This window comes from Microtus oregoni, unplaced genomic scaffold (assembly GCF_018167655.1).
Source record: "Microtus oregoni isolate MIOR12 unplaced genomic scaffold, Mior012 000112F_ref0000385, whole genome shotgun sequence".
Classification (NCBI taxonomy): Eukaryota; Metazoa; Chordata; class Mammalia; order Rodentia; family Cricetidae; genus Microtus; species Microtus oregoni.
Window position 1 is genome coordinate 2,162,185 of NW_024544738.1, and position 21,001 is coordinate 2,183,185.

At 41.4% G+C, this 21,001-nt stretch overlaps 1 protein-coding gene across 1 annotated transcript in view; it reads left to right on the forward strand.

The window, feature by feature from the left end:
* The window catches only part of LOC121443736 (sodium/hydrogen exchanger 7-like), a 152,714-nt gene that overhangs the window by 65,727 nt on the left and 65,986 nt on the right, over positions 1–21,001 (forward strand). Inside the window, 7 exon segments of the mRNA XM_041645530.1 lie at positions 8,897–9,002; positions 9,901–10,042; positions 12,579–12,684; positions 12,831–12,919; positions 13,010–13,123; positions 15,977–16,088; positions 16,747–16,900. Coding sequence (XP_041501464.1) covers positions 8,897–9,002; positions 9,901–10,042; positions 12,579–12,684; positions 12,831–12,919; positions 13,010–13,123; positions 15,977–16,088; positions 16,747–16,900 — 823 coding nt within the window.

Consider the following 21,001-nt stretch of genomic DNA (forward strand, 5'->3'; position numbering starts at 1 on the left):
AATGTAGGCTATTTGAAGTGTTTTACTAGCCTCCTAAAAATCTGCTGTTGGAAAACTTGAGCCCAGAGTTAGAGGATGCTGCTAAACCACCACCACCACCACCAACAGTGAAGCCAGTCAATCCCTTAACCTCTACATTTTACAAAACAGGTTATTTACTGGACAGCTGAGGGTGGAGGTGACAGAAGCAAGTCTCAATCCTCTTCCCTGAGGCTAGGAGAGGGGCTGTGTAGAGATAAAGCAGCAGGGTGATTTAAGACACGGGGAAACGTGGCTGGAGGTGAAGTAATCAGTGATCTAAACACATGTATAATCAATCTTCATGGGACACATGTTCAGAAAATGGTAGTGCTAATATCACCTGCATAGGCCCAAGTGAAGACTTGGCGGTATGAACAAAAATGCCCTTGAAGTTAATACTTTGTCTTCTGCTATTATTGTGACCTCCGTGTGAGAGATATTACCTGCATGAAACTAGTATGGGGGTGAATAAATTACAATAATATGGTTTTGTTGTGTGAATTCCAAAATTAGTGATTTTAAAACTTAACAGAGCCAGTGGTGGTGGTGGTGTTCGCCTTTAATCCCAGTACTCAGGAGACAAGTGGAGCAGGCAGATCGCTGAGTTTGAGGCCAGCTTTGTCTATAGAGCAAGTTCTAGGATGGCCGGAAGTGTTGCACAGAGAATAAAAAGAAAAAAAAAACAAAACAAAAAAAGGAAAAAAACCCCTCAACTGAAAGCAAGTAACTAAGTGGGAATGTGGAGGGCAGAATAGAAGTCAGTGTTGGTGGGCATAAAGGGAACTAGACCAGCTGCACTTGTTTGATTGTTTGCTTTTGGAGACAGGGTCTCTCACTGTAGCCCAGGATGGCTTAGAACTCACTTGTATAGCACAGACTGACTTCAGTACTGCCTTGACCTTCTTAATGCTGGGATTACAGGTGTGAGCTAGCACATCTAGCTGTTTGCTTAATGATTAAATTTGGGGATCTGTTTGCGAAGTCTTGGAGACTGAAGCTTTTTGATAGTCCTGAGAATGGTTCTTTCTCAAGAAAGCCACTGAGATGGTTTTGAGCAGCAAAATACACATATTTACAACTGTAACCACTCTTTTGATAAATGCCCAACTGATGATTATAGCCGATAGAGCAAGAAGTTGGTTTTAAGGGGATGACTAGATCAGATTGGCTTTTTGTTCCTAAGTCATCAAACACAAATTTTAGTATGGAGTGGTATTGACTGGCAGGAAAATATAAGCTTCTTATCCCTGATTATACTGTACCTGACTTAACATATCAGTCTTTGGTTTTCTCATTGAAAATGTCACCATATATGAGGGGTTACAGCCCTCTCCACTTGTGATTGCTATCATGGGATCCATATTTCATCTTTTTAGAAGGCCATTTTAGGGCTGGGCAGTGGTGGCACACGCCTTTAATCCCAGCACTCGGGAGGCAGAGGCAGGCGGATCTCTGTGAGTTCAAGACCAGCCTGGTCTACAAGAGTTAGTTCCAGGACAGGCTCCAAAGCCACAGAGAAACCCTGTCTCAAAAAATCAACAAAAAAAGGGCCAATTTAGATTGATCTGTCATTGAGGAAAGGGAATATAGGATTCCATCTTCTAGTATATCGGTAGAAAATGAGTGCTATTTCTTCTTGTGACTCAGTACGAAATGATTCTCCTAGTCTTTTCCCCACTTCGAGACAGGGTTTCTCTGTAGCTTTGGAGCCTGTCCTGGAACTAGCTCTTGTAGACCAGGCTAGCCTTGAACTCCCAGAGATCCGCCTGCCTCTGCCTCCCGAGTGCTGGGATTAAGGGCGTGTCACACAATGACCTGGCTTCCCCCAGTCTTAATTTGTGTGTACACGCATGTATGGAGGGAGTTGCCGAGAATCAAACTCTGAGCACACTGGGCAAGTGTCTCGCCCATTGAGATATACTACTAACTAACCCTGTTACCCTCCATTTTAATCCTGTTTCTTATGTACCCCTCAGAGTCCATCAGCATAGCAGATTTTAAAATCTCTGATCCAAATTAGTTGTCCAAAACTAATTCTCTAGGTGTACCACTCAGTTGTTACCTTTTGAGATGTTTCCAGTGTGCCACCTACCTGGTCACTCTTCCTAGACCTCTTTTTTTGAGACAGGATTTCTCAATAGCTGTGAAGCTAGTCCTGGAACTAGATCTTGTGGACTAGGCTGGCCTCGAACTCACAGAGATCCACTGCCTCTGCCTCCCGAGTGCTGGGATTAAAGGAATGTACTACCACGGCCCAGCTATTTCTCTTTATAGCTCTTGGAATTAAGTCTATTTTGTACATAGAGATATGGGTACTTTATAGTGAACATTCACAAATATTGACTATACAAGTGATATTTCATAAACAAGTGATGTGTTCAAGAAAAGTCAATTGAATGAACAGATCAGGTTCTTAAGATGCTTTTCTTCTTCCTGTGTGTGCCAGCTATTCTGTGATCTGTAAAGGGTCTTGCAGTTGGGGGATAGTCTGTTGCATACTGTATTAGTCGCTTTGCATCACTACAGGAAAATGTTGGAGACAGTAACTTAAGAAGGAGAAATGATTTTTCTTTGTTCATTTTGTTTTGTTTTGTTGTTTGTTTGTTTGTTTTTGAGACAGGGCTTCTCTGTATAGCCCAGGCTATCCCAAACTTGCTTTATAGACCCGGCTGGCCTCCAACTCAGAGATCTGCCTGCCTCTGCCTCCTGAGTGCTGGGACTAAAAGCATGCACCACCACCACTTAAGAAACCTCACTTTGGGAGGTTTAGGTTGAAAATCAGGTATTCCACAATGGTTTGGCCATCTGATAAGTGTGTAGGATGGCGATGGTGGAGGTATATGCTTAAGTAGGTGGTAATATCTCAAGCCAAGAGCTCAGAAATGGTGAGAAACTAGGGTCCCCCAGAACAGTAATTGAAGTCCCTTCTCTCAGAGTTCCTCAGCATCACCTAATGCTGCTTCCTAGAGGACCAACCCATTTTATGTGAAAGTTTACGGGACATTCAAATTACATCCAAAAAAAGGGCAAATCCCTTTCCCAGCCTGCTATCCCTACATCATTCTCTTTTGGATGCTGCCATCTACTGTGGATATTTCCTCACTGTTGTCTGGCATAGACTTGTAGCACAAAGTTCCTGACTTGCTTTCTAAGATGACAGCAGGAATAAAGAGGAGTTAAGATTCATACCAGATCTAGGTAACTGTCCGTTGTTATGGTATTAGACATGCTTTCATTGTCATGAGCAATTAACTGTGCTTTGTTTTTACTATTGGGAACTATAACATTTTAGGCAAGCTATGTTTAAAAGTCAAAAAGGCTTTTTGAAGTTATGTAATATAATCCTCCACTTTGTCAAATATGATAGTTATTTTTAACTACTCACTGATTGGTTTAAGAAACACTAGGGCATTAATAAAGAATACCTTTGAGTATGCCTATAAGGGTGTTTCCAGAGTAGATTAATGGAGGGTTAAGACATGCCCTGAGTGTGGGTGGCATTACTCCATTGAAAAGAGACAAAATCAGCTAACACGAGCATTCATCTCTCTTTGCTTCCTGATTATAAACACAGTATGATTAGCCAACTCATGCTCTTGGTAACATTCCTTCCCAGCACGACAGACTATATTGATCAAACCATGGGCCAGAATAAACCTTTCCTCCCCTAAGTTGTGCTTTTCAAGTCACAGGTAGGAGAAAAGTAACCAGTCCACCAACTCTTTGGCCTTTGCTGTGTGCTGAATTCTTCAACAGTTGATGGCTGTTGCGTGTCTTCTGCTTCCCCTTCACAACTACCTGCTGCCCTTTCCTCTCCCTCAGCCCTAGAAGCTGGCTTATATGGAACATGTCAAAGGTTCCTTTGCTTTCTGATTTCTCGGATTTGTCTATAGTGAAGCCACTGGAAGGAGGATGGAGGTATAGGAATCTTTCAGACCAGTTGTACCTCTTCATCAGAAGTAACAGCTCCTATCAAGGAACCCAGTCCCTACAACTCCAGGTTCTTTTAACTACTCCTTGCTCTTGAGCCTTCAGACCTATGGCTGTAAGTTCCCTGGTTCTGGCCTCAAGCACTGTCTTCTCCCTTCTGTTTTCCTGCACTCTTCCTACATTTTTATAAATGACCTCTTTATAAAGCTTTTTTTTTAATTCTTGTTTTTTCCAGACAAGGTTTCTCTGTGTAACAGTCCTGGCTGTCCTGGAACTCCCTCTTTAGACCAGGTTGGCTTTGAACTCACAGAGCTCTGCCTGCCCCTGCCTCCCAGAGTGCTGGGATTAAAGGAATACATCACCATCTAAAGCTCTTCTTAGTTTGCTGTTTGAGTGTGCCATTTGTTTCCTTCTAAGACCCTTTCTGATTGATAGAGTCTGATGCCCAGGATCTCCTGCTCCTAGACTGCCAACTCTAGATACTGGTCATTTTTATTTGCTTCCATCGGTGCTGAGTCCCTGAATCCTCAATGTAGCTGATGTGGATAGAGCCCCCCGCACAGCAGTCTACAGTGGACAGATGACGTAACTGAGATTTGGTGGATTTCATTAATGAAGTATAGAGAAGCCCGTGCATTGCAGAGTTTTGTTTTCTTACCCTTAAATGGTAATATTAGCTGCCTCATAAGGTTTTATATGAACTGAATTAAATTAAAAAATGCTTAACATGGTTATCTGTTTTATGGTAAATCATCAGCATTTGTGATTATCATTGTTAAATTTTCTCCAGCAGCTGGATTTTTTTTTTAAAGGCAATTCTTATAGTATATACTAGTAAACAACTAGAGTCAAAGTTTTGCATGAGGAGGCCATAAATGTAATTCATGTAATAAATTATATGGAACACAGCTTTTTAAAAAGTCTTATCCCTAATGGTTTCCATGTTGTGTAAGCTGTCGCGTCAGGCCAAATGGGAGAAGTTGACTTTGTGTCTTGAGATAGCATCAGTGTTGTAAGAATATGTCCTCTAAGAAGCATTGCTGGCAGGCATGTAGCCTGTTCCTACTAGTTTATGTCATGATAAAGAGGTTATTCTGTTATTCTTCAAATCCAAATTAGGTGTTTATCTTTTGTAAATGAATTAGAAGTTTTGAAAAGGAAAGCATGTTGGAGGGAATGTTACTTCGAGATGTCCTTTAGTCCCTAACAAAAATACAGAAAACAGGACAGCAAAAGAAAAAAACCCATAAAGGAAATAGCAGACTATTGCAGTAGAAACAGTGAGGCTTGGATATAAAAATAGCACATCTGTAGAGGAAAAGAAGGGGTGCTGATCATTTTGAGTGCTATGAAAGCCAGAAATTTCCCTCCAATATTTACACACTAAAGTAAGAGTCCCCACTGAGCACAAATACTGTTAGCCTGTATGGTGACACTTGAAGCTGATAGGAACATCCAGTGTTCAGATTTGCTGATGAGGATAAGGAAACTGAAGTAGGCCAGAGGCTGTGCGAGTGATCTGGGTTATGAGGGCTCTTAGAAACTCACAGAAAATGACCATCAGATGGTGCAGTGAATAAAGATTCTTGTACAAGTTTGGTAAATTGAGTTCCAAACCTGGAATCCTTATAAAGGTGGGGAGAGAGAACTGACTTCATAAAATTGTGTTACAACCTCCACACATATGTGTGACACACAATAACAATTTTTTGAGATTGAGCCTTACTATGTAGTCTTGGCCAGCCTGAAACCCATTGTGTAGACCAGGCTGGTCTCTAGCCCACTGAGGTCCGCCTGCCTCTGCCTCTTGAGTGCTGGGATTAAAGGCGTGTGACACTGTACATAACTAATAATATCTTTTTTTAAATATTTATTTATTTATTATGTATACAATATTCTGTCTGTATGCCTGAAGGCCAGAAGAGGGCGCCAGACCTCTTTACAGATGGTTGTGAGCCACCATGTGGTTGCTGGGAATTGAACTCAGGACCTTTGGAAGAGCAGGCAATGCTCTTAACCACTGAGCCATCTCTCCAGCCCACTAATAATATTTTTTATAAAAATAAATGCCCACGAAAGATATTTCTGGAAGAATTGACCCATTCCCCAAAGAGGAACTGCTGGGGCTATTGAGTTTGATTGACAGGTCACTAAAAGAGGAAGACAGATTGAATTCTAGTTGGGGTGGGATGGAAAATGCTGGAATCAGTGGATTTCAGAAAGTATTGGGGAAAGGGTCATATTTATTAGTTGTTTGTAGCTGCTGTGAGAAAATTCCATAGCCAACGGTAAAATAAGGAAGACAGAGTTTATTTTCGTGTATGATCCTAGAGTGACAGAGTCTGTTGATGTTGGAAATGCATGGCATGGTAGCAGGAGCAGGAAGCTGGATAATTGCATTTTCTTTCTTTTATATTTGCATGTGCACCCAGGAAGTTGGGGGGAGGGGAGAAGTGGAACAAGCCTGCAAACCTTCAAAGTTTGCTGCCCCAGTGATGTATTTCCAGCAAGGTTCCACCTGCTAAAGGTTCCATAGCCTCCCCCAAACCACCATCTGGATCCCAAGTATTTAAATACACGAGCCTATGGAGGTCATTCTCATTCATTACACTGCATCAGAAAAAGGAACCCATACACCAACCTTGCCACACCTTCATTAAATATAAGCAACACTGTCAAGTTGAGGTTGAATGGCATGTAAACCTAAGGAAAAATGAAGTTAACCCCTTGAATAAGAAAACTACAGTAATGAGGTTAGACTATGAAAATATGACTCCATCCTAACGGATGCAACTTTCTTCTGATTCCAAAAGATGCTAAGGTGAATTAAGAGAGTGATGGACAACTTGGTGTAGCTTCTATCCCAGTACTTGGGAGACAGAGGCAAGTAGTTTTCTATGAGTTCAAGGTCAATCTATATAGTGAGATCCTATCTTTATTATTATAGATAATATATCTATATATATAGATATATTATTATTATTATTATTATTATTACTACTACTACTACTACTACTACTAGCCAGGCGATAATGGTGCATACCTTTAATCCCATGACTCAGGAAGCAGAGGCAGGTGGATCTCTGTGAGTTCGAGGCCAGCCTGGTCTACAGAGTGAGTTTCAGGACAGCCAGAGCTACACAGAGAAACCCTGTCTCAAAAATCCTCCCTAACAGAAAGTAATAGGCATTACAAAAGAGCTTGGAAGAACCGAAGAACTAAATCATAAGGCACCTTGAGAAAAGAGCTCACAGAAGGGGATCAAGGAGGAACCTAGCAGAGAGAAAGAGGTTAGTTTAAAGCCCATTTTCTTTAAAATGGTAGTTTCAGACAGTCTGTGTTTGGGTTATTAAACTATAAAGAAAAGGGGAAAGTCACTGTAAAATTCACACAATGGTTATTTTTGAGTGAAGGGGGCTTGAGATTGGGATGGGACACATGTTTATGAAGGGGGCTGGCAAATTCTTGGATTGGTAAGCAAACTGACTTTCTTCTAATTACTCACTGAACTAAGCGTTTGGTTTGGTGTTCTATTTCTCTAAGTAGTAGTACTTTTGGCTACAAATACCAGAAAACCTGGCTGATGCAAGCTTAAACAAAATTAGATGTTTATCTTGAATCCCACCTGTGGCCTGATACCATGAGTTCTCTCCTAGCTGGGAGCACCTAGGACCTTCTTAATCTTTCTACTATATTACTTTGGGTTTCAGTGGCACTTCCATTGCCTTGTGGAGGTAAGCTGGATGCATGTGTCTTTCTCTATCATCTTCTGCAGATAAAGGCCAGGGATATGGTACGCAGGTCAACCCCCACAGCAAAGCAATTATCTGGTCCCAAATACGAGTAAGGCTGAAGTTGAGAAACCATGTTCTAGCAGTAAGTCTCAGTGTGTATGAATTGAGAATACTTGGGGTTCCCCAAAACCCTTTCAAGGGGCCCATCAGGTTAAAACTGACTTCATAATAACAGCCGTACCTTATTTGTCTTTTTATTCTCATCTTTCCCACATGTACAGTGGAGTCTTCCAGAGGCTGCACAAGAACATAGTGTTATTATCTGTCCCTTAGATATAGAAACAGCTGTGAGAAACATCTGGTAATCCAAGAGTTTAAAAGGATTCCCTTTTTCTTTCCAGATTTTTATTTCAGAAAGTGTAGTTTTTATTAAAATATTTCATGTTAGTATAGAAAAGTTATTATTTAAAATGCACAAATACTAATTTTATGCTGTATTCAATAAATATCAGTATTAGGAGCACAGATCTTAGAATATAAAGGAGTGTGGAGGTTAAAAGTTTCAGATATTGATCCAGAGAATCATTGGTTTTTAAATGCTTCAGAAATGTGAAAACTGGGAGAAGTGTAATTATGGCCCGGGCATGGCAGTGCATGTCTGTAATCTCAACGTTCAGGGAACTGAGGCAGGAGGGTTGTAAGTTCTACGACAGCCTGGGCTACATAAAAGACCCTTTCTTAGTTATTTATTTCCTAACAAGTATAATTACAGGTGATTTGTCATGGAGAAAGCCTTTATCAGTCTATTCTACACCCTGACTTTGTGCTGAGTTCTGGGAGTACTAAGGTTAAAAAAAAAGGATTTCTATCTTCAAAAAATTGCCAACCCACAAAAAGAGACAAATTACATAAGTGCCTCTATCCCGCCACCCCCCAATTTCTATACAAGGTATTTTCAGTATGTTGGCGGTATTAGGGCTGTGTACTTTGGCGCAGACAGCAGTGTACTTAGGTGCAGGGGTCATCAGACTCAATGATCACATCAAACCTCATCATTAGAAGCTTACCATTTTCCCTTTTGTCATTTACTAGACAGACTATTACTGGCCACCTTGTACCATCTAATAGACAAATAGCCTCTGTAAACCTGCAATCTCTAGTTTGACGGCAGAAGCCCAAACTAACTTCTATGCTTTGGGCCTCTATTTCAGTGACTGTGTTGGCAATCTTTAATGAACTGCATGCAGATGTGGATCTTTATGCTCTTCTGTTTGGAGAGAGTGTCCTGAATGATGCTGTTGCCATTGTACTGTCCTCGTAAGTAACTGGTTCTGGAGGGAGGTGGGGTGGGGGTAGGATAATGTTTCTGGCTTTGTCCCTTAGCAGCATTCAGGATGCTGGTGCCAGCATAGCATGGTGGCTGCAGCTTAAATTAAATGTAGTTGCTCTGGGCAGTGCTTGTTAGACTCCATGTTTGTTGTTATTTTCAGTTCCAGTGAGTCTCCTTATCCCTCGGGGATAGTTTAAGACCCCTTGTGGATGCTTGAAACCATACTGAGCCCTGTTGATCATTTTCACATACATACAAATACATATCTATAATAATAAAGTTCAGTATATAAATTAGACAAGTAGAAAGTTAGCAATAACTAATATTAAAGTAGAACAATTAAAACAATGTTTCAGTTGTAATAAAATTATGCAACAAACTTACTCTTTCAAAATATTATTGAACTTTTCACTAACGTAATAAATATTTTATGACTTCTCTTTGGCAGATCCAAATTTTCAGCAACACTACTTTTTCTCGTTGGAAACGTTATTAAGTAAAATAAAGGTTGTTTGAACATAAATGCTATAGTCTGATAACCTCAAGGGTTTCTAATGGACTAATAGTCAGTTAGCATATAGCACGTGGCTATATTAGTGAAAGTAGTGATTCATGTCATGGATAGGATCCAGCTGAATGGTTGGAGATTTCCTCATGCTGTTGAGAACATTATATAATTTAGAACTTATAAAGAGTTTATTTCTGGATTTTTCTAGTTCATGTTTTTAGTTTGAGGTTGACCTCAGGTAACTAAAACCACAGAAGGTGAAATAGTGAAGGAGGGTCGGGACTGTTTAGTGTGTCATGATGTAAAACCAGTGTGGTCATCTTTTCAAAAATAAAAACAAAAACAAAACTTTCTCTCTCTTTGTTTTTAAACTCCAGGTCTATTGTTGCCTATCAGCCAGCAGGACTAAATACCCACGCTTTTGATGCTGCTGCCTTTTTTAAGTCAGTTGGCATTTTTCTAGGTATATTTAGTGGCTCTTTTACGATGGGAGCTGTAACTGGTGTTGTGACTGCTTTAATATCCTTTTAAAAAAAGTTTTGGTCCCTGCCTGGCTACACATACATGATATTGTGTTTGCAAAGAGAAAGTTCTCAGTTCCTCCTTTCAGCTCAGAATCTTAAATTGATTGTTCTCCTGAGATGTGGTACTTCCTCATCTGGGTCAGGCACAGTGATTGGGCCCCTAAGTAATAATCTGAGAAAAAGACTTTAGAATTACAAAAGAAGAGGTATTGAAAATGGGGGTGGGGATATGTTGAGGCATCTGAAGTGGGGTGTAGGGAGTTGGGGTACATATGATCAGAATACATTGCTAGCATGCATGAAATTGTTAAAGAATAAGTAAAGCAATTTTTCCCAAGAGTGTGAAAGAAGGAAATACCATCAATGAAACATAAGATATACTAAATAAAGATGGGGAATTCAACTCTAGATTTTGCTTTGTCCTTACCTTTGCTTCTTCTCTCCCTTCCTTATAACCCAGTTGGAACACTAATCATAGGGGATGAAGAGACTGAGGAACCCAGAGGAGGCTTGCAGTCAGTGACCACTGGTCAGGCTGGACTTTAGCTTCTGCTATTTAGGGACTATGAACATTAAGGTAGCCATAACTAACCCAGAGTAATTGGTGAGAATTATTGAACTTTCCACTGTGTCTTCCATGACAAAGGGTAGTATGATATTTAGTTTAAAATAACCAAACATAAAGAGAAAACCATGGAAAGAGCTTGCAGTCCCTCTACATATGTGCTGAAACCTCCATCACAGTCCTCTCTTTGATTGGCATTACTAATGAATGTAATACAAACCACATCCATGTTATGTGTAACCAGTATAGATAATATGGAAAATTATTAGTGAGATTTTTTATTTTAGTCTTTGAGATATGTATCCTTTGCTCTTTGCAAAATCGCAGCTATGCCTAACTACATTTTAAATGTTGAGAGTAGCTAGCAGCTACTTTGTTATAAAACACACATCAAGCTAGCTTTGTTTAAAGGCCCTGGTACTGAAGGCTTAATTGCTCAGTGAGCTTGTTTGTGAGTTGTTTCTATGTTGATGGCTTCTATGTTGAATGGTTGTGATAGGAGGAAGATTCCCTTTGTTCTCAAAAGGAGACCTCAGGACTTCATTGCTGTTCCAGGAATTATAGATTTCTTTTTTTTTCTGTCCCATACATGGGTCAGGCCTTAATCATGGAAATTAGAGCCTTAAGAGCCTGTCTTCCCAGATCTGCCTAAGGCCTTCCCAGTCCTATGAGAGAACTAACCTGTGAGTCAAGCCTGCAGCCAGAAATTTATTCTTAGAATCATAGTACTTCATTTCCTATAGAGTTCACCCATTTAAAGCATGCAACTCAATTGTTTTGCATTCCTTATATCATTAATTTTTAAAATCATGGTAATATATAATAAAATTTGCCTCAGTACACAGTTTAAAGTAAGTACAGGAACCAACAAAATGACTCAACAGGTAAGGAGTTTTTCCACCAAGCCTGATGACTTGAGCTTGATTCCTGGAACCCACATGGTAGAAGAAACTACTCCCTACGGATTGTCCTCTGACCTTCACTTGCTTGCTTAGCAGGCAAGTGTCCCCCCTCTTACACACACACACACACACACACACACACACACACACACCATTTTAAGTTATTAAATACACATTTTAAGTTTTTAAATACATTCACAGTGTTGATTATCCCTTCCCACTGCCTGTTTCCAGAATGCTATTTCTCATCTCAGACAGAAACTCTGTACCAATTCAACAACAACTCTGCACTCCAGCTCTGACTCTGGTAACCTGTATTCTACTGTAAAGTTTCTTTTATTTCGTATGGTGGTGGGGTGATCAAACCCAGGACTGCAAACATGCTAGGCAAGTGCTTACCATTCAGCTACACCACCAGCCCTTGGAAAGCTGATATTTTTAAAATTTTGTTACTTGAAAATTGAGCTCAGGACTGGAGAGATGGCTCAGCAGTTAAGAGCACTGACTGCTCTTCTGAGAACCTGGGTTCAATTTCCAGCACCCATATGGCAGCTCAACTCTGTCTGTAATCCCATTTCCAGGGTTTCTGACACCCTCATACAGATGTACATGCAATCAGAACACTAATGTACATACAATAAAAATAAATAATTTAAAGAAAGAAGTAAAATTGAGCTGTGTGTGGTGGCGCATACCTTTAATCCCAGCACTTGGGAGGTAGAGGCTGGTAGATCTCTGAGTTTGAGGCCAGCCTGCTCTACATTGTGAATTCCAGGCTAGCCAAGGCTAATTAAAGAAACCCTATCAGGGGTGGGGGGAGAGAGGAAAAGGAAGAAAGAAAAAAGAACTAACAAAGTGTGTATGGCAGAGTGGTCGAGAACCAGCCTAGCATGTTCAGGGCTCCTAAGTTCCATCCCGACACTGTAACATTTAAAGAAGAGAGATAAAACTCCCTCCAAGGAGGTGTAGGGGATGGGTGGCCCTTTGAGAGGGCTAAAAGAATGGGGACTTCAAGTGTCCCTGCTGCCCATGCCCAGAGCTGCTGTCCTTAACCTGGTACTGACGTGACCAAGTTTACTAAGCTGCACTGCTTCCCCCTGCTGGAGACAGCGCTCTTTTTCCTGATGTCCTGGAGCACGTTTCTTTTGGCTGAAGCCTGTGGATTTACAGGTAGGTTTACTGCTGGTCTCAGCAGAGCCTGTAAGAGAGGAAGAGGGGAGGTAGGCTGTGTGGCTCACCTGCTGTAAATTGTCTTGTCAGTTCAATTTTTTCCTTGCTTCTTCTTTCTCACTGATTTTTAGCAACTCTTTTGACAGGTGTTGTAGCTGTCCTTTTCTGTGGGATTACACAGGCTCATTATACATACAACAATCTGTCAGTAGAATCAAGAAGTCGAAGCAAGCAGGTAAGAGAGACCCTTGAGCCTGATGGACTGCCAGGTAGCACAGCAGGAGGACTGCAGAGTTCATGGCCTCCTCTTTCCTTCTTCATGCAGCTTTTTGAGGTGTTACACCTTCTGGCGGAGAACTTCATCTTCTCCTATATGGGCCTAGCACTGTTCACCTTCCAGAAGCATGTTTTCAGCCCCATTTTCATCATTGGTGCTTTTGTATCCTTTTCTCATTTATTCCACATTGTAGACAGAGAGTTGACCTCTGTATAACCACTAAGAACAATCATTGGATTACCATCTCTGTTTTGAATGGATAAGCGGGTCAGTTCTACTTCAGGATACTTGGGGGGAATTCTTAAAGCAGAATGTATTTCATTTCAAGTCTGGATATTTTTCTGTTCTAATTTAGTGCTTGACAGGCTATCATTTGTTTTGTAGAGCTCTGTCCCGAGTAGATCTAAAAGTCAATAACCCTGTCAGTCCCCACAATTATTTTTAACATGTCATTGCCACGTTAATGTAACCCAGGCAGTTAGTTCCCTGATTTTAGTGACTAATCCTCTTGCTGTGGGCTGCATAGTCCCACTTGGCTAGCTCTACCCCCCTGCTGCCCTCACCCAAGCTGCCCTGCTCCTGTGGATTATTCTCCGAGAGACTCCTTTGGTTTGCAAAGAGGGAGAGAGGAGAAAAAAGAACAGATAAAAATAATTGATAAGATTAGAGGGAAAGAGGAAGGAGAAAAGAGAAGAAAAGACAAAATAAAATATGTAGTTCTTTGACTTTGGCTGTTGAGAATACAGTGTTTAGAGAGGGGACACTTTGGATGCTTGACTTAGAAAGGACGGATGTTACTTGAGAGAACAGGATAGTCGAGATAGAGGAAAGGCAGAGATGAGAGCAAGGAAAGAGATATTTTGATTGAGGGAGCCACTTTGGGGCTAGCAAGAAACCTGGCACTAGAGAAATTTCCAGGAATCCACAAGGATGACCCCAGCTAAGAATCTAAGCAGTAGTGGAGAGGATGCCTGAACTGGCCTTGCCCTGCAGTCAGATTGATGAGTATCTTAAATATCACCATAGAACCTTCATCCAGTAATTGATGGAAACAGAGGCAGAGACCCACAGTGGAGCACTGGGCTAAGCTCCCAAAGTCCGGTTAAAGAGTGGGAAGAGTGAGAATATGAGCAAAGAGGTCAAGACCATGATGGGTTCACCCACTGAAACAGTCTACCTGAGCTAATAGGAGTTCATCAACTCCAGGCAGACAGGGAAGGAACCAGCATAGGACCAAACTAGACCCTCTGAATGTGGTTGACAGTTGCATGGCTGGGGCAGACTGAGGGACCACTGTCAGTAGCACCAGGATTTGTCCCTACTGCTGGTACTGGCTTTTTGGGAACTCATTCTCTTTGGATGTATACCTTGATCAGCCTTGATATAGTAGGGAGGGCCTTGGACCTTCCCCAAAGCAATATGACTTACCCTCTCTGAGGAGTGAATGGGGGTTTGGGGGACAGGTAGAGGGAATGGGAGGAGGGGAGGAAGTGGGAACTGGGATTCATATGTAAAATGAAAAAAGATAGTTTGTTTTCTTTTTTAAAAAATAAAAAAGGATAGTACAACCAAAAAATAAAAATAAAAAAAAAGAGAAACAAAAAACAAAAAGGGCGGATGTTGAGTACCTAGCAATGGCTCAGTGGCGAAGGGTTTGGCTCACTTGATTTTAGATACTATTGTTTTCATTAAAGTAAGCTTTTCTGGCCCTGGATTTCAAGATTGTTGGACATTTGCTCCTTCTCTTCTCTTCTCTTCTCTTCTCTCTCTTCTCTTCTCTTCTCTTCTCTTCTCTTCTTTTTCTGCCTTTTTTTAGGCCTCCTGGGATTCCTTAACTCTTAAATGTTGTCTTCAAAGAGTATTTTTTTTCCTCTGGGATTTTCATTTCATGTGCAAGAATGTGAGGGCTGTCCCTTCTTGACTGCTCGAGAGTGACAGTGCTGGCACCCTAGTTTAGGATCTTCGTAATGGCTTCACACTAGAGGAACAGCTTAGAATCTGTTAGATTAGTTTTTCTTCACTCAGACTTAGCTTGTTGCTCTGATTTGTATTTCCTGCACGTCATAGTGGAAGAGATAGTGGGGGAAGGCCTTGTTTATAGAACAGGGCCTGTTGGCTGGGTGAGCCACATCCTCTGGAAATCCTAAAGGCTGCTGACCACTTGAGGATTCTTCCTTCACCTCTGAGATAGAATATGCTTTACCCGTTTCCCTTTGTTAAAAACAAAACCAAACACAAAAAAGCAGGAAAACAGTTTACACTTTACCCTGGAGGAAGCTAGTTTGGCTCTCGTTTCTGTCTGAAACAGTTGCAGCTGGTGCATTGCTTGGCGGAAACTCTCTATTTGCTGGTTCCTGCTTGTGTTTCCTTCTCTGACCAGGGGATTGTGCAGCTCTCTCTGTTGGGTGCTGTTTAAACTTAGCAAGGAAAGGATGACTGGTTTCTCTGCACTCTTTGCTGTTCACATTCATCCTTTTCTACTTCTAACATCCCCAAAGGTCATTTAAGCTGCATACCAGAAACTTTCTCTGAGTTCATTTGTGTGAGTGAATGTCTCTTTGTGGTAAGACTACTTGAGGGTTCCTCACATCTATTTTTGTGTGCTCCCTAGGCATTGAAGTCCCTAATGTTTTCTTGCGAATGAAACTTGCTGGCTCTTTCCCTCTAGTAGAACCCAGCATAGTATGTGCCTTGTCCAGTTCTCAATCTTATGCTACTTTAGATTACTTCTGGAGTTAGTTTTAGAGAAATTGGCAAGCCTGTCAATTGAACCAGTTCAGTTCAGTTCAAAAGGTACAACCATGTGTTGATAAGCTGTATAATGAACCAAGAAGTGGGAAAGTTGACCAAATGACTGCCATTTTGTTGCTGAGAGATTTGCGATGGGCAGTCCAGGCATTCTGACTTCTTTGGGCAGCCCTACATCACAGCACTGCTAAAGTTCTGTGCTCAACCAGAGTATTTGAAGTGCCGTTCTGGAAACGTGTGGGCTCCTTAACCTCGCCTGGTGGTCAGGTTGCCATCTTCCTGGGCAGAGCTGCGCATATCTACCCTCTCTCCTTCTTCCTCAACCTGGGCAGAAGGCACAAGATTGGTTGGAATTTTCAACACATGGTGATGTTTTCAGGTAAAATATATTTATATAATATATAAAGAAAATAAATTTTATTTAGCAAACAATGATAATATGACTAAAATATAAACAACTTGGCTTTAAAGCACACGTCTGGAATTCCAGACTAAGAAAGGGGGAGGCAGAAGGATCAGAAGCTCAAGGTCATGCTTGGCTGCATATTGGGCTAAATGAGACCCTGTCTCAAGATCCTGTTACACATCAACCTATCTTTCTACTCTTCCGTGTGCTACCCCTTCCTTTACGAAGAAAAATACTGCCCTGCTTTCCATAAATGTCCAGTTCCACACATTCATAGTCAGGCAACATTTCTGTTGACTGCGTGGTATTCGGATAGAAGACTTAGAGCTTGTTATTATGCAAGCTTCTTTTCCTTTCCAGTCATTAGGAGAAGATTCATTTAAATAATAAGAGCGGTTAGTATTCTGCCATACAAAGTGCTGCTGTTTTTCTTCTTATGCTGGGAATTCTGTGCAAGCCAGCTTCAAAGGGAAGAAAACCATACACCTTTAAGGTGCTTCTACCTGGCTTAAGCAGCTGGGCTCCCAAAGCATATGGCTAGGGTTCTATTATTCCCACAGTGGCAGTGCATTCTGAAGAATTATCACCAGGTTCCCACATCACCAGAAGATCTTCCTGTTTGGTCCCATAGGCCTGAGGGGAGCAATGGCATTTGCACTTGCTATCCGTGACACGACATCCTATGCCCGCCAGATGATGTTCACAACCACGCTGCTTATTGTCTTCTTCACTGTATGAGTCATCGGTGGAGGCACCACGCCAATGCTGTCATGGCTCAATATAAGGTCAGTTTGAAACCAAGCCAATTTTGCGTCCAAATGTGTCAGTTGTCATAATTCTTGAGAAAGCTCAAGGTGCTGTGCAGGCTGTGCTTGTGAAAGATTTTCCTTCTTTTGGTTTAAGCAATGTGTGTGGGGAGGAGGTGTTTTAGATTTTTTAAAATTAAAATTTAGAGTATTGGGATTTTTCAGGATACAAAATTGTCATTGAATTCTAAAAAAACAATCGAAAATAGGATTATCAGTACACACAGAAACTAGGATGAGCTGGCTCCTTAGCCAGCTCCTTAGCCAGCAGCCAAAAGAGGCAAGTAGATTTTGCTTTCTTAGGATTTTGTATGCAGTGCCTTTTCTTGCTTCCGTGCAAAAAGGAGATGACATTTTCTTTTCTTTTTTGAATTTTCGAGACAGGGTTTCTCCGTAGCCTTTGATTCCTGTCCTGGAACTAGCTCTTGTAGACCAGGCTGGCCTCGAACTCACAGAGATCCGCCTGCCTCTGCCTCCCGAGTGCTGGGATTAAAGGCGTGCGCCACCACCGCCCGGCTTTTCTTTTCTTTTTTGAGCTTTTTTTTTAATTAAAAATTTCCACCTCCTCCCCTCCTCCCATTTCCCTCCCCCTCCCCCCTCTGCCCTCTCCAGTCTGAAGAGCAGTCAGGGCACCCTGCCCTGTGGGAAGTCCAAGGTCCTCCCCCTTCCACCCAGGTCCAGGAAGGTGAGCATCCAAACAGACTAGGCTCCCACAAAGCCAGTACATGCAGTAGAATCAAATCCCAGTGCCATTATCATTGGCTTCTCAGTCAGCCCCCATTGTCAGCCACATTCAGAGAGTCCAGTTTTATCCCATGCTCGTTCAGCCCCAATCCAGCTGGCCTTGGTGAGCTCCCATTAGATCAGCCCCACCGTCTCAGTGGGTGGGTGCACCCCTCACAGTCCTGACTTCCTTGCTCATGTTCTCCCTCCTTCTGCTCTTCAACTGGACCCTGGGAGCTCAGTTCAGTGCTCCAATATGGGTCTCTGTCTCTATCTCCATCCATTGCCAGATGAAGGTTCTATGATGATATTCAAGATACTCATCAGTGTGGCTATGGGACAAGGCCAGTTCAGGTTCCCTCTCCTCTGATGCTGCCCAAGGACCTAGCTGAGGACATCCCCGTGGATACCTGGGAACCCCTCAAGAGCCAAGTCTCTTGCCAACCCTAAAATGGCTCTTTTAATGTAGATATCTTCTTCCCTGCTCCTATATCCACCCTTCCTCCATCTCAACCATCCCACTCCCCCAAGCTCTCCCCAATCCTCCCCTTGTCCGTTCTCTCTCCCCCTCTCCCCTTCCCTCATCCCACCCCCACCCCATGTTCCCAACTTTTGCCTGGCGATCTTGTCTACTTCCAATTTCCAGGAGGATAAATATATGTTTTTCTTTGGGTTCACCTTATTATTTAGTTTCTCTAGGATCACGAACTATAGGCTGCAATTCTAATGCTTGGGAAGTAGAGTCGGGAGAATTAAGGGAAAATAAAAAAATCAAACTCAGGTCAACATCCCTCTGTTATTTGTTAGACAAAGCTACAGACTACACACAAAAGATGTCATGGGGCTATATAACAGATGAAAGTTACATAGAAAATGCCATATCCATCCATTTTGGTATGTCTCCCCCGCCCCCCAGACTGTCTTAGGGTTTCTATTCCTGTGAAGAGACTTCATGACCACAAGTAATGCAAATGCCTGAAGAGTCACTCTCCAAAGAGCCACAAGGTGGCAGTATATCTTTCTCTATTGGTCTTTAGTTTGTTTTCCCTCTAGAACGCAGAATGCCAAAGACAGCTGGAGCTCCTACACATTTCAGAGGAAAGAAGCGGGATTTGAGAAAATGGCCTCTTCCACCTGAGGCTTTTATACTAATGGTATAATGGTAGGCAGGGATTCCTGGGTTTGGCCACTGCCAGCTATGCCATTTCTGGGCTAGTATGTCTCAGTCTGCAGATCAAGGCTTCTTGGTGACAATCAGGGTCCTCACTCATGCTTGCGTTGCAGGTGCTATTTGCGTTTCCATGCCTATGTATTAAGATATGGTTCTCAGAACATTCCCATAGTGGAGATAATACTGAAGTCTCTATTGTAGAGTTGGGGAAATGAGACACAGGGCAACGATTTGACTGCAGGTAGCAGAGTATTAAGAGGATGAGGTGGATTGGAATTCAGGAAGTCTTGCCAAGACTTGCTCACTGTGCCTTCCATCTATAAAAAGGGTTGTAATGCTGAAGACTGCCTTCTGCATAAAATGTGGAGTGTTTCGAATTTCAACTTCCTAGCATTAATACTAAAGGTCGGATTAAATAACACAGTCTATCCTTGAGAATATAAACCCGAAGAAAGAAATTTTAATTCTGTGACATCCAATTTGAGACATCAGATAGTACTGTCTTTGTTTTTTGTGGTAGCATGAGGATAAGACAGGTGATTGATCCTGGGTATAATTGCAGGGTATAATTGACCTGTGAAGTTACTTTTTGCCAGATGAAGATTTTTGTAATAAAGATGCTCATTTTGTATAGAAAATTGTCAGGCAACAAATAAAATTTCATAACCTCCTCAGACTCTTTGATATTTGTATTTATCATGGGCTTTTGAAAATACTGAACAATACTATGTAGCTTATCAGAAGTTTTTGGAAACTTTGAAGACTATTATGATTTATTTCTCATTCTACTCATAAAAATGTATTTTATGTATTCAGAAAACATTCACACTTATGCTTAACTTTATATAAATAATTTAAAGCAGATCTCTAAATGCTTATCATTTTTTGCTATTCCCAGGAATTGGAATAAGCTGCATAAGAACATAGACTTCAAAGATGCATTAAAAACCTTAACTCACCATCATGTAACTAAGAACAAAGGCCAAGATATCTGGGTTTTTAAGTGTGCTGCAAGTGATAGAACGAGTGGTTCAAACATGCTAGGCAAGTGCTGTACCAGTGAGACACGTCCTCATTGTCTAACCCCTGTAATTCTTTCCTTACCTACAGAACACTTAGAACATCACAAATAGATGCACGAATATTTAATTGGTGTTTGAAAATGTTGTTCCAGGACTCTCTATGAATAATAAACCCTAGAGATGCTCAAGGCCCTTACAAAAATGGGGTATTTGTTCAGAACCCATGCCCGTCATCTTAAATACTTTAAGTGGTCTCTAAAAGCCTTTGATATTTCCTACAATGTAAATGTTATGTAAACAACTGTAGTGCCACATTGTTTGGGGAATCATGACAAGAAAAAAGTCTATATGCTCAGTACAGAAGCAATTGTGGGGGGGGATATTTTTAATTTGGGATTGATTGAATTCCCCGCCCCCCCATACATAAGGAGGGCCAACTGAACACACAAAACCAAGAGGCATTACCTGTTGGACATAGTGAGTGATCACAAAAGGACTCTTCAAGCAAGAACTGCTGGTTAGCAGATAGCTAATAAGCAACATTTTGTAATTTTCTCAGACTCTGCGATATTGGTATTTATCATGGGCTTTTGAAAATATTGAAGAATATTATAGAACTTAACAGGAGTTTATGAAAACTTTGAAGTCTGTCATAATTTCTCACCCTATTCATAAAACTCACTTTTATATGTTCATAAAATATTCATATTTATGCTTGATTTTATATGAGTAATTTAAAGTGGCTCCCTAAACTATATAAAAATCCTAGCCCCCTCAGGAATTGTCTGGTCACCCTGTCCCCTGACTCTTCAGGACCAGATTATATCATGTGCATTTCATAAGTCCTTTTCTTTTTTTCAACCCATAAACATATCTGGTACAAATAGAACCAAGTGATTTTCCACTGAGAGTAGAGAGTTGATTTTTTTGCACTTCCTCATGACCTTTTCAAAATGTGGGCCATGAAAACAGTCCTTCCCAGAGCTGACTATGTGGGCAGCTTTCTGAGAAGCATGTGATGGCCCAGCTCGACTGCAGTTGGTAAGAAGTGAGCAACTCTGCTGAGCGGAAAACCAACAGTTCCTGTAATACTTCTTTGCTGCTTTTTATCTGTCTACTTTTTGGTCCCTTCACCATGCAATTTTGTCATATTATTCATAGATA